At 37.2% G+C, this 18,078-nt stretch overlaps 1 protein-coding gene across 2 annotated transcripts; it reads left to right on the forward strand.

Annotated features, from left to right (window-relative positions):
- The first annotated feature begins 744 nt into the window (after positions 1-744).
- zmat3 (zinc finger, matrin-type 3) lies at positions 745-12,542 on the forward strand. Of its 2 annotated transcripts, XM_046858524.1 has the most exons (7): positions 964-1,103; positions 1,239-2,051; positions 3,308-3,663; positions 4,791-4,937; positions 5,280-5,446; positions 7,331-7,425; positions 9,199-12,542. In XM_046858524.1, exons 3-7 carry the CDS (start codon positions 3,343-3,345, stop codon positions 9,405-9,407), a joined length of 939 nt encoding a protein of 312 aa, XP_046714480.1. In that variant the 5' UTR covers positions 964-1,103; positions 1,239-2,051; positions 3,308-3,342; the 3' UTR covers positions 9,408-12,542. The 2 variants fall into 2 exon arrangements, with proteins under 2 accessions (XP_046714479.1, XP_046714480.1); XM_046858523.1 differs by lacking the exon at positions 1,239-2,051 and having other exon boundaries at positions 745-1,103.
- Positions 12,543-18,078: the final 5,536 nt, after the last annotated feature.

Here is an 18,078-nt window from a genome sequence, read left to right on the forward strand (position 1 = left end):
TAGGGAGTTCCCCGAGAGATGCTTGGCACTTGTTGGCCCTTTTGCCTTCGCTCTGCGGTCCAGCTCACCCCTAAACCATCTCGATTGGGTTCAGGTCTGGTGACTGTGGAGGCCAGGTCATCTGGCACAGCACCCCATCACTCTCCTTCTTGGTCAAATAGCCCTTGATGCCTTCAGTGTGACTCTACAATTTTCATAGTCATGAAAATAAAGAAAACTCTTTGAATGAGAAGGTGTGTCAAACTTTTGGTCTGTACTGTATATATACATTTACAGTCGAGAACAGATAGATTGCTGAGATTGTATTGTGTAATCATCATCATCATCATCATCATCATCATCATCATCATAAACATTGTAACTTTCAGAAAGTAAGAAGAAATTTGCTTTATGGTTTTCTTTTGAATCTTAAGTTTGTTGCTTTAAAATAAAAAACAAAACAAAAACATGCAGGTTAGAAAATATTTGTATTTATTTACAAGGATTTATAAGGATAAGTATCCTTATATTAATAATAATACTAATCATCATTATCATCACCATAAGCAACATGTCAGTAATAGATATTTATGTATTTGCTGGTTTGTTTTATGCTTCTAATGACCCATGAGAATAATAATTACTGATTTATGACACTGGAGTCATTGACTGAATGGTTAATCCCGTTTTCTGACTTCTTATCCTCCGTAGGAAATGGACTGTACCAATCCGAAGACGGGGGGGGTTCTGTTCCACAGTACACCGAATTAAACCAGTTCCTCACTAAGCGTGTGTTTTCGGAGCTGTTTTGTTTAAAAAACAAAACAAGACAAACAACAAAAAACGGTTAAAATGTAGGGCATCCGTAACAGTAATGCATTCTTAGTTCTCTTCCCTCCAGTCCCCCCTTTTTTTTCGTTTCTTCTCTCTGTTTTGCTCGAGGCTCGTGGCCCGTGTGGCTGGAAGAAGTTGGGCAGCGAGAGCTCTGAAGGATGCGGGGAGGAAGATGGCGATGAACGGGAGGAAAGAAGACGCGTTATATGAGATCGCGGATTATTGCGATGTCTATAACCTTCAGCATGGGCCCTACGGAAATAGTAGCGGGTATTTCCCTCGAATGCAAGGTACAGTAGTGTCCAGCGCACCTTCATTACCTGGTGACTAATGCGCTGCTGCGCTTCGGTCTACGATGCAGTGCATCTCAGGAGTGCAGCACTGAAAATGCCAGATTTACTTAGAAGTTGTTGTTTTTTTTGCAGTGAACATGACATGACATTGCACGACATAATTATGAAATGACATTCATGATTACAGTCTGCAGTATCTGCACCTGCAGCTGAGGACTGATGGTTCCTACAGCCTGGATCTGTGACAGATGAATCAGGAATAACGTGATGCAATTCTCCTCCAGTGTGCACTTCACATGTTTGGACCACCTGCACTTTTGCTTTAATAAATCCAACTCCAGCTTCTTGATGCTAAACTGATCTCGAGTTATATCACTCAGATTAGATCAGGACAATATAAGGTTTATCAGTTACATAAACCAGCTTTGTGCTTATCATTAGGGCTAATAATATGACGGGGCCATTGCTAGTGTGTTGGTAGTGGGATGTCCAAATATATGTATCCAAAATGCAGTATGAAATTTACACTTGGTTTAGGTACATGCCTCGAGCCATGCGTTTCTGTACCATCTTTCAATTTCGCACCAGGATCAAGTTTGACTCGTACCAAGTTACATGTATTAGACTCGTGTTACACGTATTAGACCCTGCACAGATTATTCCCAGTGTGTAGAGAATGCTAAACATTCAAACAGAGTTTAGACAACGATGATTCTGTCACTGTCATGACTAGATCATGCACCTTAATCATGCTGCTTTCATTGTTTTGTTTTGTTTCGTTTTACAAAAGTTGTTCCCAACAAGCCAATCGGTCGAGTCCCAGGAACGGATGGGGTCTGAACGGATGGCATCTGTTTGTGTTGCCATAATACTGGTTGTTGTTCCGAAACACAAACTGGAAACAAATATCTTTCAAATGTTCTGTAAGACAAGCTCCAGTGTCAGGTGCTTTCTACCTTTACCTTCTCATGTACTCATTGCACCTTGCATTATAGATGCCTTAGGGTACGGCTTTTCACCAAATGAAAGATTTTTCACCTTCGTGTTGTAGCAGCTGCAGTTTGTGGTCTGTCTGTGAATGAAAGTCATTTCTGTAACCTGGCATGCTAAAACCTGAAAAAAAATAGAGCCTGACCTTGAACCGTGTACACATACGTCGTCCTTGGGCCTGTTTCTGGGTTTGTACTCTCTGATGACTATGAGATATCACAGTTGGGCTCCAACATCACAGAGTAGAGGGACAGGAATAGTTGATTTTCTTCCTGTTAGTAGAAAATGTAACTCATTACCATATATTTGTCTTCCAAAGTCTTGATAATTCAGAATCATACAGGGATTTTCGTTTGACCTGTTTTCTTTTAAATCTTTATTCTTGGATATATTTAATTTTGACATCAAGCTCTTTTCTCACTGACACATTCTCTGTCTATTGGATTGTCAGATGCTATTTTAGTGTATTCAATCACTGTTGTCAGGAGTCCATTGGAATTGATACAGTGGCTACATGGGACAGCAACAGCGTAGCAGCTGACCCTCCACTTTACACCCCCTCTTCCCAAACACACGGGTGTATTTTTTTGGAACGACACGGATTATAACCAGAGACAGAAATACGGCATGAGTAGCTCAGACATCAAACATACAAAAGGATCGTTGTTCAGTATATTCTTTTAGCCAAGACTCTTTTATTTATTTTGTAATTTGAATTTTTTTTATAATAACAATAACAACAAGAGCTGCAAATTTGCCTCACTCCTTTGTAATTGAATGCATTAAAACCAAAAAAACATTAAAGCCAAAAGAAATTATAAGGAAACTAGTACAGCGTTGTAGACCATACACGTCGGAACATACTATTTATGTATGTTAAAGGAATGTGAAGGGAAGTCATTTTTTTATCTGTATTTTCCACATTGCCAGCATGATGGTACAGAGAGTTAAATGTGCTGATGGTATCAGTTTGAACCTGTACTACTTTCACCCACTTCACAAAAACATACCAAATGGTGAATGGGATACATTAACTAGCCCAGTAAGTGTGAAATATGTGTTTGTGTGTTTGTGTGTGGTGCCTTGTGCCTAGTTACCCTAATATAAGCTGCATATTCACCACAATCCTAAAGATAAAGCGACGAATGAAAAAATGATGGAATGAATAATTCCCACCTTTGAAACCAACCTTAACTTCTGTTCTCTTTCAGGTCCAGAATGTGTTCTGAAGCCTTCTCTAAACCCAATGGGTCAACAGCAACATCATCCCTTTCAGCCCTTATCTCCTGCCCAAACTCTTGGACCAGCACCTGTTCTGATGCCACCAGACCCTCTCTCTTTCCCCCTTTGCAGTCCCCTTTCTGCCAAACCTCCCCCTCACCTCCAGCTGTTCCCAAACCCTGCTATCACAGCACCCCCTGGATCCAGCCCCATGGCGCCTGAGAACGAGTTCCAGGCAACCGGCAGCGATCAGGACACCGCATTACAGGAGCTGTGTAGACCTCTTTACTGCAAACTGTGCAATGTCACACTCAACTCACCCCAACAGGCACAAGCGCATTATCAGGTACACAATCGCCTACTCAAATGGCTGAAATAAATATAAAATGAATAACAACGTGAAAAAAAATCATTATTGTTCATTTGTAATTTTTTCAGGTTGTGTTCAATATGGCGTTGTTAGGTATAAACCAGATTCGGCATGGAAATTCACAATCTATATCACCAAGTCCAACTTGGATCATGTTTAAATTCACCTGATTACTGATCACATTCGGGTATATACCAAATTAAATATAAACATTATAAGGGCTCCCTTTCTACTCATAAACCACAACGTATTTTCTTGTCGTTACCAAGCTTAACAGTGTTTCATAGTCACCCCGTTCCATTATATTTACATTTATGGCATTTGGCAGTTACCCTTATGAAAGAAGAGGTGACCATCTGTGAGCAACAGTATGATTTTATGCAGAGGATAAGCACCACAGACGCATTTTTTGCTTTGAAAATGTTGATGGAGTTGTGTAGAGAAGGTTAGAAGGAGTTGCATTGTCCAGAGTGACTTATTTTATCAAATTATATAATTTAAACAACTGAGCAGTTGAGGTTTAAGGGCCTTGTTTAAGGGCTCAGGAGTGGGAACTTGATGGTGCTGGCATTTGAACTCAGATCAATAGTTGAGTAGTCAGTATTCTTGTTTTAATTTTTATATAAAATTTTATATTTTTATATTTTATAATAACTTAATATATTAATATTATTTTATTTATATATTCATTTTAACCCAGAATTGAACTGAACCAAAGTAAAATCTAATTAATTTTTTTTTAACATATAAGGGTTATTTCATTTTTTTTCCCCTTTGAGTTTTGTATGTAATAAAATAAAAAATAAAAATAGACCTAAAAACATACTGTTATAAGAAAATATTGACCGAGTGGGTGATTTATTTTTTTCAACATGCCCCATGTTATAGTTCTATTATATTATAACATTTATTTCAGCTATAATATTTTGTATTAATTATAGAATAATACTAAACAACATACACTTTGTGAACTACTGTCAGAGCTGTTGTTGTGTCAACCATATATGCGAATTCAACAGCACTGTGGAGTGACAAAAAAACAGTAGCAATGCTCATCATACATCGACAACATTCTTCATTCTTGAACTTTTGTTTTGTTGCAGGGAAAAAATCACAGCAAGAAGCTAAGGAATTTTTATGCTGGCAGTCAACAGCCACCTCCTATACGAATACCTGAGGAAGTAGAGCCAGTTTCACAGCAGTCCCTCTCCACTCCACCTACAGAGGCTGGCACTGCAGTGGGCAAGCAGGTAAACATCCGCCCACATATGCCTTTTCTTCCCCTTGCATATATTTAACACTAACACCTGCTTTTAGAGTACAGTCCTCTGAGTTCTGAGTATGTAATGACACACAGTTGTTAATCAGACTGCAAGCTCTTAAATCCTTTGTACTGTAATATATACATATTTATTGCATCTTTTTGTTGTTGTCGTTGTGTTTAAGATGCTGCCTTCTGTACACTCGGCTGGAAAATAGCCACAGTTTTAATTGCACGTTGATCATGCGGTGTCACTCTGTAAGCCTTCGTTCACTGAAACCAGTGCGATAGTAATCAGAGCCAATCTCGGGTTGCTTTTCCCCAACTGCAGGCGTCCTTTGTCGGCCCCAGCAGGGTCATCCTGGCCACAGAGAATGACTACTGCAAGCTTTGTGATGCCTCCTTCAGCTCCCCCGCTGTAGCCCATGCTCATTACCAGGGCAAGAACCATGCCAAACGGGTACGGCTTGCTGAGGTCCAGCACAACACCAACTCCTTGTGAGTCTCCTCATGCCCCTGAGCATAAAACGAATAAACAGTAAACATTAGGAATGACGCGTTGATGGTGTTTCCAGTTGGGGTCACATACTTCTTTATTTTGTGATCAGTGAAATAAATATTTGAAAGCTTTTACTACTACCAGGGATGGGAAGTATTTATGATTTATGTATGTCAAATATAAAATAGGATTTCGTAATTTGTTTCTGATACTTTACTTTAGTGTTTTGTATTTTTAAACAACTGTAAAATACTTTGTAAGATGTCTACATGATGACATCATAAAAATGCGGCCTCTGATTGGTGCCTACTCAGTAGTTTGCCCAGACTTGTTGAGATCAGAACAGAAAATTGATTCATATTGAAGAAGGTGGTGAAGGTAAGAAATGTCCAGGCTGCCAGCTTTCAAACAGGTGTCCAATGATCGATAGATAAATATTTGATTGTCGAATATTGTACCTTAATTGAAGTAGGTGTTTAGTAGGATCATGGTTTTGCATACCATTGCACGACACATTATATATTATTATATTTATGATTACCAATCAAATGATTGATTAGTTAGAAACTAGTTGCTATGAATACAGGTGCCGTCGGTTGTCTTCTTATGAATGACTTGTTTGCCATTGAGTCAGTATTGCCAAATTGTGTCCTTCGTTACCAAACACCACTAAATTAGGATACAATTATAAATCATTCGCAAACTGTTAAACATTAAACTGTTAGTTACTTTAAAACTAACCTTCATTTGGGAGATAACAGAGAAATGTACGTGAATAGTTGATCTGTTAACTGGTTGCATATGTCAGATTTATTGTGTGACTCACACAGAGAAAAGCTGCTGTTATCAAACATTGTTTACTTAATTAACTGAGTCAGTGTGATGGTGAAGGAGATCAAATAGGCCAATTGATGGAAAGTTTGTGAAGATATTTTATGCTCCCTTATAAAAGTATTTTTTAGTATTTTTAAATACAAAAATACAGTATTTTATTGTGATACATGGTCTGTATGTATTTTGTAGTTAATTTTGATACACTTAAAGTTAAGGTATTTGGTATTTTATTTTAAAATACATTTTAATGTATCTTTGCCCAACCCTGACTACTACTACTACTACTACTACTACTACTACTACTACTACTACTAACACCAATACTACTACTACTAATAATAATGAACTTATTTTTCACCTTTATGACATTGCATTACAGCTCCACCCTGCTTTGATCCTGAGCTTGGGTTACTCTCTGTGCAGAATTTCACACCCTCCTTTCCAAACACACACTATTATAACTGGCTACTCTGAATTGCCCTTTGGCATGAATGAGAGTGTGAAAGTGTACATGGTATGCTGGACTGACGTCCCATTCATAGTGCATACCTACTTATCTGACCTGGTGTAGAAGTGATTATGGAACAATAAAACATTTAATACAATCACATTTTAGAATCAGCCCAGAAGGGTGTCTTTACCAGTGAAACTGATGTGAATGATAAGGTTTATACCTTTTGAAAAGATTTGCATAGCAAATGCATGTTTTCCGTTTGGCGTTATCTTCTGCCTGGGTTTGTCCTGACAACTGGGAGCTCAAAATGTCTGAGCAGCTGTAGTGGGATAAGTAAGCTAAGTCTGACAATTAGCAAATGACATCATGTCCTGCTAGTCAGCTGAATATTTAATCAGACCAGTGAGCCTGGACTAGTTTGGTCATTGCCAATGCGATGGGGTAAATAATATAAATATTTTTTTTCATGTAAAATATGAAAAGAACTGTCATGTTAGGTGTATAATGGCATGGTTCTTATGAGGAAGCTCACATCATGAAACCTTAAAATGGTAGATCATGTATTTTCCAGTTAATTTCTTTCATGTTTTTACAGGGATGCAGAAGACCTTACACAGAGGCACTCCAGGAAAGAAGGAAATGAGTATAAACTGAAAAACAATAGGACCCACATGAACGCTGCTATGCCAGGTATATTCAAAGGCACCCAGGTTTCAGATATTGAAATATAATACATATACATAATACACACCAATATATAATGTGTGACAGCCATTCAAGATTTCCTGAGAAATTCTTCCTACATGACTCGTTCAACTTCTATATTAATATATATAATATAGTAAATCATATAGTATAATATAATATTTAATATAGTATTTAATTTGATTATATTTTGTATCTCTTATAAATCTGTTATACACACTATGTATATCATATAAATAAATAGACATAAGCTACAGTTATGTGGCTACTTAAGATAGTAGTCCATTTGTGACAGTCACATGCTTAGTTTCTGGCCTGTGGTCAAGGCAGTGACGTTAAACGGCACATTTCTGAACAGTGTTTTGGCGCCCGTATCTTTTTCAGCAGCTGGCTGCAGAGTTCAGTGATAACTGCCCGTCCTGTGGGTACCGCGCTACCCTTACTATACACAGTGCCAGGCCTTTGGTGTTTGCAAACCGATCTTTTAGCTCACGTCAGTCTGCCCATTTGAGCGTCACCCGCACGGTGGCAGGTCTCGATCATACACACTTGCCCTCACTGACCCTTCCAAACACACTAACCTCTCCCGTGCACACACACACACATATGCAGAATCCACATCGCACTCAGATGAATCACATGGCACAGAGCACAGGCCAGGCTTTGGGTTTAGTTATATTTTGAAAACACTGTTCCAAAAATAGTGAAGCATAAATTCCATCTTAAAATAAAGTGTGGTTTCACCCCTCACTACATTTTATATACCTTTCATCTGCTGTGATATTAATTACTGTACTGTACTGTAGTCTCTGGATAAAGAAAGCATGATTTCACATTAAAAAAGCAGCAGTTGCTGTTAGAAATAGGTTATTTGGCCAAAAACACATGGAGACCAGATCATGCTCATTTCTGGATCATCCCCAAACTATTGCCAGGAAGTTCTTATCTTTGTATGTGAGAGCTTATATTCTCTTGACTGGAAATGGAAATATAAGGGGCTCAACCTGGAACCAGCATCACAATGCCTCAAGACCAGCAAGATATAATGCACCAAGGTTGAAGCGGAAGAAGTTGAGTGTCCTACACAGAGCCCTGACCTCAACCCCACTAAACACCTTTGGTATTGAACTGGAATGAGAATTACCAGCAAGGCCACCTCATCCAACATCAGTGCCTGATTTCACTAATGCTCTTGTGGCTTAATGGGCAAATCCTCACAGATGCATTCCAAAATTTGTTGGAAAACTGTCAGGGGGTCATTATAACAGCGGTAAATATTTGCAGAAGATTATAAGAGCATAAAAAGGTCTAAATCTGGAATAGGATGTTCAGCAAGCAAATATAGTTGGATGATCAGGTGTCAATAAACTTTTCACCATATGCCATTTTCATGAAACATTTCATTTTCTAGTGCCAATCTTGATGACTATAAATATGCTAACACTATAAAATACAATTATTGTAATGATGTATTGATGTTTCCACCCACAGAATGTCTGTTCCTTAGATGCTTTTTGTTGTTTGACTATTCTGCATTCTGACTAGAGATCAGTAGTTTTTGAAATACTTCAACTATCCTGTCTAGAACCAACAACTGTGCTAATTCACTGAGATCACTGATTCTAATATATGAAGTGGACTTTAACTATGAGAGTATGTACTTGTATTATGTTCAGATAGATATCTTACCTGTAGACAGTATCTTGTTCTTTAAGTATCCTTATCTTTTGAATTCTCTTCTCTTCATGTTACTTTCAGGGCCATATTACAACCCACGGCCAAGGCAGAGAATCCCACGTGACTTGGCCATGTGTGTGACGCCAAGCGGCCAGTTCTATTGCTCCATGTGCAATTCGGGTGCTAGCGACGAGGCAGACTTCCGCCTGCATCTGGAGAGCAAACAGCACAAGAGCAAAGTGTCTGAGCAGCGCTACCGCAGTGAAATGGAGAGTCTAGGCTACACCTAGGATCCTGTCCAGAAGAAAAACGAAAACAGGGGTTGTTCTTGTAATTCTCCAAGTGCCCATATTAGAGTTGTTATCGAAAAAAGTTGTGCATTTGCACTGAACAAGTCCTAAATACTTTGCATGGAATGATTTAATTCAGTGATCCTGGAATGAAAAGGAAGCTACCTCTTGCAGAGTTACAGGTCATTTTTATGTCAGATTGTGCAGCTTTGTATACATTAATGGGACCACCCTGTTTTATAGCACTTGAGAAACTGGTCTCTGGAATGTTTTTCTCCCAATGGTGAAAGATGGCAACTTTTGGAAATCCCATCAGGATTATAATGTCTTTTATGAGTTCTAATACTAGATCAGCTTATGAGGACATCCAATCCAAGAGCAGGGTCTTGTTGAGTTTCTTTTACACTTACGATCCAGTCTCTTCTTTCTTTGAACCAATGTACACATTGTTTATCGTCCAAAACCTCCATGCTAATGCCAGCCTTGGGTTCACTGTGTTACTATGTGGAATACGCCGAGTGTAGAATCCCAGACTGCTATCAGAAGGCTGATGTCCCACCTGTGTTCACATTAGCTTTTGAACCTGCTGAATGTACTGTGACTGCGTTGACAATATTTTTCCTTGCTGGATTTGCACAAGTGTATCGAGATTTACACTAAAAGTATTTATGTATTTATTTACTTATTACCTATTTTAAATATTTAAGTATTTAACCACACAACAAGAGTATATTATTGTGTTTCATTTATCTTGTGGCAAAACTAGTACATGTAATGGCTAAGTATAGCAATCATGCACATCAAGGTCCCCCCTTAACACTTTCCATGACATGTTTTCCCTTCTCACACTACAGCAAACCCAATGCATAGCTATTTTTAAAGAGGTGCCTTTGGGTCAGTCCCTCTGCGCACCCCTATTTCACTCATCATAGGCAGAGTGGAAAGATTAGCCCCCTGCCAAGATGTTCAGTGTAATATTTTAAGACATTTTAACAAAATATTGAATTGTATTTGAAGCGACTGTGCTGTTTATTTGAGAGGGTCATGTACGTGTCCGAGCCGGGGATTTCACTCCACAAGTACATTGTTAGCAATTACTGTAAATTCAGTTACTTATTTTATAATTTTTCAACGAACCACAAATCAAGAAAAAATGAATGATGGGAAATTTTAAGGGAAAATTCCAACCTGAAAAACACACATTATACTGTATATGATTATATTGAAATATTGAGATGTTTTTTCTTTCCCAAACATAAGTTAAAGTTAAAAGTGGTCATGCACTCATATAAAAGGGGGCTTAACCAGAACCCTAACCCTACTCCATTTGTTGTGAATTTTAGTAGTGAAAAGCCTGGTTTAGCTGTTAGCTCCCAAAATAAATCAACCGGAAGCATCTTTTCTCACCTACTCAAAAATTCAATCAAGGAATAGTGGAGACAGCAAGTGAATACAATGCATTCACCAATACAGCTATATGACTCAGCTGTGCTGAGTTACAGCAGAGACCAAATTTAATGTCGCTGACAGCAGTATTAGATGAGGAGGTGAGAGAGCTGGATAGATTAAAGAAATGAAGCCCTTCTGCATCAGTTTTTTTTTTTTTGTATCGCTAAAAGGAGGGGTTCAATCCCACTTAGTATTACTGTCAGCAGGTAGTTGAATAGCATCGTGGGTAATGCAGAAAACTGTTCAACAAAAAAATAAGGAAAAGACAAACACAATGATGAAGTTGGAACCAAACAGTCAACTTAGAATTTGGCTTAGATGATGATGATTGAGAGAATGTTAATTATGAAAATGCATAAATGCGTTTTTCAGGATGGATCTTTCTTTCAGACGCATGTTTTTCACCATCATTTATTTATATTGGTATGAGCCATGTGAATAAACACTTGTTTACATTTGCAGATAATTTCAAGCATTTAGTCGGGGGCATTGCAATATTACAGGGTGTAAGTGTGCCTCTTCTTTATATAACTCCAGCCAATGTCATTCCTTTTTTTTTTTTTTTTTTTAAGTCATTCCTAAAATGTCTCCCTATTTAAACCAGTAATAATTTGTAAAATTACTGTAGAAGCTCCTCTTTGGTTCTGTTTCATGGTAAATGTGCATAATATTTACATATTATTATAACAACATGTATAATACACTGCAAGCAGGAAAAGCTGAGCCTTTAAAAAAGGTGCAAAAAGGTGTTGGTAAATTGTTTTGCCTCTGGCTTTGTTCACATTAAGCCATAAAGTTCTTACTGCTTGCTCCACTAATATCATTGTTTAAGTACAAATGTTTTCAGGTTCAATGTTGCAAATGGCTTAAATGTGAGCCTTTAAGGTGAAGCACATTTCTGTTGGTAATGATCAGTTTGCTGTGTAGATTTCACACGTTGGCTGGATATTGTGTTCTCAACTCAACTCCATTCTTCACTAACCAACTCAGTGCACAGCAATAATGTCCGGTGTTGAATGAATGCTTTGAATGAACAAACAAAACCATGCTGACATGAATTCAAAGCTGTAGGTGTTCATTTTGCTCTGTTGGCTTAAATATTTATGCTAACCGAGGCAGAACTGCTATTAGGCATCCAGTTCCTCAGACTTGAGAGACTCTAAGCAAGCACTTTGTTGTTTGTTAGAGTTGTAGGACAAGCCAGACGTTTCCTGTGTGGAGCAGGAAAGCAGGAAGCAGTGACCCCACATACAAACAAACTTTCCCCAAGGACACTGTCCACACATCGACTCATATCACTTCTCCCAGCCAACAGCAACACTGACTTCCAGAATGGCCTTTCCAGTCATTTTCCTCTGAAACTGTATGACTGAAGGCTTTCCCTCTTTATTTTGCATAGATGCTGATGAATTGAAATAAGATAGTGCCTTCTGAAACCACACTTTTGTTTCAAGGTTGCCTCTGGGACTTTTTCAGAAAGATGTTTTAGGTCTTGTCCATTCATGGTGCAATATAAGGAAATATTCTATTCTTCTTTTTTTCCCTTTATGAAATTATAATAATATGAAGTATTACAGAATCACAAGTGTTTGAAGAAGTAAAAGAAAATAATCTCACTGAAAAGACTGCTGGGACAGTTATGTAAATTGTATATGTATAAACAAAATGTTTCATTAAATAAGAATTAGTTTACCACTTTGCACTCGTTTTTTTAACAACTGTGGATATAAAATGAAGTCTCATAATGCTATTGCATTTGTTTTCATCCATGATCTTTATTTAAAGACCCCGCCCTTGAGATTCCACACATGCCATATTGAGTAGGCAGCACTGTTCAAGAGGAAGTCAGCTGACTGGCTTGCGTGACTGTTTATCAGCATTTGGACTAACTGAATCCTGCAGGTTACAGTAGAGGAAATAATGTAATGCTAATATATCAATCTACCATTAAATACGAACTTCTCACAGAGCACATTATTCAAATTCATTATTCACATTTTCTATTTTCTTTCTTTACATGTCACCCAATTAGGTTTCTTTAGTAAATAGTAAATCTCTATGCCACTGTTATACTACTTGTACTCCTATACTGCTGTATTTCTGAGGGTTATTCACATGTACACCAAAAACAACTAATTATTTCAAGTGGACTTTCAAGAAAGATGTTAATGCTCTGGTATCCTGACATGTTAAACATCACAACATTGCCATATAGCTTTGGTAAAATGTATTCTTGGTTTCATTTTCATTCAAGTTATGGTATGTTATAGAATTAAATATATTTTTATAAAAAAAAAGCATAATGCCATACTTACAGTTTGGTCATCTTCAGCCCAGAGTATAGCACAAGCATTGTGTTTATGGCATTATATTTTATAGCTAATACTTTCAAGTGCTAATATAGGGAAATTCAATTTATTCCTGTTTGTGTGTGTGTGTGTGTGTGTGTGTGTGTGTGTGTGCACGTGTGTGAGTTCTTCAAGAAAATAAAGTTTATATATAATTAATTTAAGTAATTCACTGTAATACCATAAACCACTTTTTATTAAAAAGGATAGTAGCAAGACAATGAATATTAAATAACAATATACAATCCATAAAACTGTCTAGTGAGGCCAGAATTGACACCACAATAACTGACGTGAATTGGCGTGCCATAACTAATGTGAATTTCCCTAAAATCCCCCGTTTGGGTGTTTTTTTCTAGATTTGCTAACAGCTCAGCTTGGGTTGTGGTTACTGAGGCAAACTAGCAAAATATTTTCACACGCTGTCATATTTGTATATATTTTTTTCTCAATCCAGCTGCTGTGCTCAACCTCAGATTTCATTTCAGTGGCTAAATCGATACACACTCACCTTCATACAAACCATACTTTTCAACAAGTCATATGTTCTCCAGAATGGAGCAGTGTATAGAACAGTCTGGGCAATGTTTCGAGCTTAGTATTCAATGAATAAATGGAATGAATGATCGTATTGACTTTAAATGTGGCATAATCATTTAGTTAGGTGTGCCACTACCTGTATCTGCTAAATGACACCCATTCTGGCCTTTCATGCTCTAATAACTGAGTCAAAAACTATTAGTGATCACAAATTTTGTACACAAAAAAAAGCTTGTGAATCAGACATGTGAAAAGAACATGGAAAAAACTGTGCAAGCAAATGGATGGGCTGCAAGCAGACATTTCAGATTCATAGATCATGGGAATTGCTGTCAGTGGAGTACAAAAAGACTCCAGTAGCCACTGGTCCACATAACAGTGTAAAAATCTCTGGTTGGACAAATGCAGGTTCCTTATTTTTTATTATACTGATGGAAAGATAGAAGGATGAGTGCATTCCTGGCATGCCATAGGGCTACCAGCACAGCAGGAACATCTTGCTCACTGAGTTTATCTGATAATGAGCAATCAAATATTTCCAGGAACCTAAAAGTGATTAAAAAAACAACACTGCTAATCAGTTTTAAATATTTCAACTGTAATTATCATTGTATGCTATTGATTATGGACTGACAGTATATAAATTACTCTGCAGAAAAAGAAATATACCCAAGAAGCCATTATAGTTTAACATCTATGATGCACAATTTGGCCAAAAGTTAGTGGACACCTAGCTGTAACTCTCATAAGACCTTTTTTGTGGAATTTATTCCTATTTTTCGGCTATAATAACTTCCACTTCTCTGGGAAGGTTTTAATTATGGAAATTTTTAAGACACATGAACAAATGATCTGGTATTGATGTTGGGTGAGGAGGGCCAGTGTGAAGTCTCAAAAGCAAGGTTCAGATCAGGCGACTAGGATTGTACCACTCCAACCTTGGTACATCATGTCCTATTGTAGGTGACTGTGTGCAAAGATGCATTGTCATGGTGGAACAGGTTTGGGGCTCTTAGTTCTAGTGAACAGGAAGTGTACAATTTTTTGTATGGTGCAACCAATTTTCTTGAAAGCAGTGATTTGTAATGTGATACCATTCAGATCAACTTGCTTGTTGGGTAGCTGTTGACATTTTTCAAATATTGAGTGGCACAAGCAAGAGAGAATGAACACATTAGAAAAAATCCATGTAATCCAAAATATTAGATATTGGATAATATAAATAACTCAATCAAATGTAATTCAGGGCAGTTTATCTAGATTTGAACTGAGATCAGTAATTAAAAAAGTACACATTTTTACAGTGTACCTCACTTAACTTTTAATGCTGGTTATGATCATTTAAATGTAACCTGTAAAGCCATCAGCGTTTTAGTGTAGATCATTGGTACCATACAGACATTTGAAAACTTTTGAGAAATGTGCCAAACATTGGATGTATGCCCAAAGTAAAATGAAATGTAACTACAATGGGCACAGGACCAATAGTGACAGCAGAGGGAGCTAGATTATTACAAAGACATATTCAGACTGCAAGCACTCCACTGCCGAAAGAGAAATGAGAAATACTACTGCAACATGACACTCTTGTTTGTCTTGTACAGTGAGATTAAAGGAGCTAAAGCTATTGTGTTTGGTTTGGGAGTTTTTGTTGTTATCCATTATCCTGTTAAATAAGAATAGTAAAAGAATGAGGCAAAATTGGATCAATTCAAACTTTCTAAGTAAGAACATAACTCCATTTTCTTTTAAGCCTACCTGCTTATTTCATCGCCTCTTTTGACTTGAGCCAGTATTTTAAGTATTTATTGTCAGCTTTGTGTGCGTGTGTTTGTGTGTGCGTGCGTGTTTGTACAGAATATATGATTTACAGCATTGAATCATCTCTACTGTGTGTGGAATGCTATGCTCATCTCACCAGGTATTGACGCCAAAGGGCACCATTCCACACTCCTGCTTTTTTCAGCCCATTATGTTTGGGGGTGAATTTCTGGCACAGTTTCCATACCAACAGCTGATGTCATTCTCCCTGACCCTTAAGCTTATTTGACCAGGTCACCGATGGACATATAGCCTATTACTAGGGGCAAGAAATGAACCCAGTAAACCCTAGGGCACGATCTGTACACCAGGAAACTCTCTGGTATCCGGGCAAGTTGATACTGGATTATTTGTACAACTAAGAGGTATATATCACCTTTTGGCAAGGATCCTTCAGTGTTGCTATACAACCGTCTAATGATTTACAGCAATATTTGTCATGCTTTAGTTGGCTGATACTACAAAACAGGTGAACACTTGTTTAACTCTTTTTAATCATTGTGACTTTATTTTTTAGTCAGGTGGTTGCTGGTTGCTCCATTCTAGCAAACAGGCATTAAAATGCAAAAGAAATCTGTTTATCTTTTAGGTTTCAAGACAATATGAATATATTTAATCAAATAATATTTGGAAATGGTTTTGATTGTTTATCTCACATTTACTTTTTTATCGTAATATTACCTGGTGAGTTTAACAACCACAGCCATTTCTCTTTCTTAAATCTTCCATTACTAACTATATCTGTATTTTCAGAAAAAGATAACACATATTATATCCATATATGGTAGGTGTAATCATTTCTCCTTTTCTTTTTGAGACTTCATATACCGGTATTTACGACAATTCCCGTTTCATAATAAAACTATGGAACATAGACAGATGCTGTTGTTTAAACCTTCATAGATTTTCCTTCTAATTTAATATTTAATATTAGTAGTTCCTCCTACTTTAATATTGATGTACCTCACTGAAAGTAAAGAATCGTACAAATACGAAACTATGTGCAGTATGTGTGAAAAGTCAAAAGTGAACTAAGTCTGAAATATTAATATGATTTTCATGCATGTGAAGGACCTGTTTTTAATTTTGTAACTTTTCTTAATTAAAACATGGAGATATATTGGTGAATGAACACATTTTTTTTTACTTATTATTTAAATTGTAAGAGTTGTATTGCAGAATAATTGCATGAATGAGACTTCAACTCTTATGATGTGAATAGAGGGATAAATGGGTAAGATGCTCCTTCCTGTACCATTCTTCCCCTCCACGCAGATGTCCTTGTGTAAGAACTGCTGCAGCTGCAGAAAGCCATGTGTGTGTGAGGAAGTGTGTGTCAGGCCCAGGATATGTTCCGTTACCAAGGGAACTGGAGGAAGTGTCCTATTCACTGAGAAAGTGTAGTGTCTGCTGTTTCCGGAAGCAAGTGAATGTAAATAACCTGTATTAGCTCGCATGTTTGGTATACTTAAATACTCTTAAATGAGACATCTGTATATGGTGCTCTGTTGTTGTCTGGTACTGACCATCTTTTTAATTGTTTTGTTTCACTTAATACTTATGCTTTTTAGATAGTATTATTACAAATACATCATTGTTTGAGCAGACACTATACTCTAGGTGATGTAAGGAATGCTGTTATAGGAAAATAATCAATAATTGAAGTGGTGTGATATGGCTGTGATTTTCTTTTCGGAAACCCACACATTTAGTGGAAAAATCATGCAAAATTCCATTTGATTTATACCAATATGTATTCAGAGTTTACACATTTAATATATTACTTAAAGTACTATTAGTACTGATTTTACTTTTAGTTTAACCAGGGTGGTTGCTTCATTTGGAATATCCTTAGTATCTTAGAAGTAAGAAATTATTTGTTTGCCATGATGAATTTATCACAAATTGTACCAAAAATGATTCCTATTATTATTATTTTCAAAAGAAATTATCCTTAAAAAGACACATATAAGTCATCAGGAACCTGGTACTGTATGTCACATGGTGTTTCTGTGATTAATCATTTCACACACCCATCATCTGGAGATAAAGACTGATAGTGTGTCTTTGAAACTGGATTCAGAAGAACAAAAAATGAGATGGGAGTGAAAGGAAATTATAAACTCATCCTATGATTCACCCCAACACTCCTCTATTCAAGTGTCTCTGTCTCATTGAGCAGCAGTTATCTTCTGTCACTAACAGTTCCTTGGACACTCACATCAGCTTCTAATAAATGTGTCGTCCAACTGTGCCCCTCTCTTTCCTTTTTAAAATAATGATTTCTATTACACGTCATCTATAGAAAAAAAAATTGACAGAAGACTACAGTGTGCGAGTGAGGCAGCTGACAGACAGAAATAAAGAAATTGGGAATCACTGCAAAGATTAGAGTCTATAGCAGGCACGGACCAGCTGATTACACTTTTCTTTTGAAAAGATGCAGTTTCATTGTTTTTTATACATTTATTTGTCAAGGACAGTCAAATCAGCTGCTCCGGATTCATCCCTGT

Source organism: Silurus meridionalis, chromosome 9 (genome assembly GCF_014805685.1).
Source record: "Silurus meridionalis isolate SWU-2019-XX chromosome 9, ASM1480568v1, whole genome shotgun sequence".
Taxonomy (NCBI): domain Eukaryota; kingdom Metazoa; phylum Chordata; class Actinopteri; order Siluriformes; family Siluridae; genus Silurus; species Silurus meridionalis.

Excerpts from the sequence above, each read along its gene's own strand:
- zmat3 (XM_046858523.1), top strand. The coding sequence starts at position 986 with ATGGCGATGAACGGGAGGAAAGAAGACGCGTTATATGAGATCGCGGAT. Across the intron at positions 3,664-4,790 it reads AGGCACAAGCGCATTATCAG|GGAAAAAATCACAGCAAGAA; the intron begins GTACACAATCGC and ends GTTTTGTTGCAG. Across the intron at positions 5,447-7,330 it reads CAGCACAACACCAACTCCTT|GGATGCAGAAGACCTTACAC; the intron begins GTGAGTCTCCTC and ends ATGTTTTTACAG.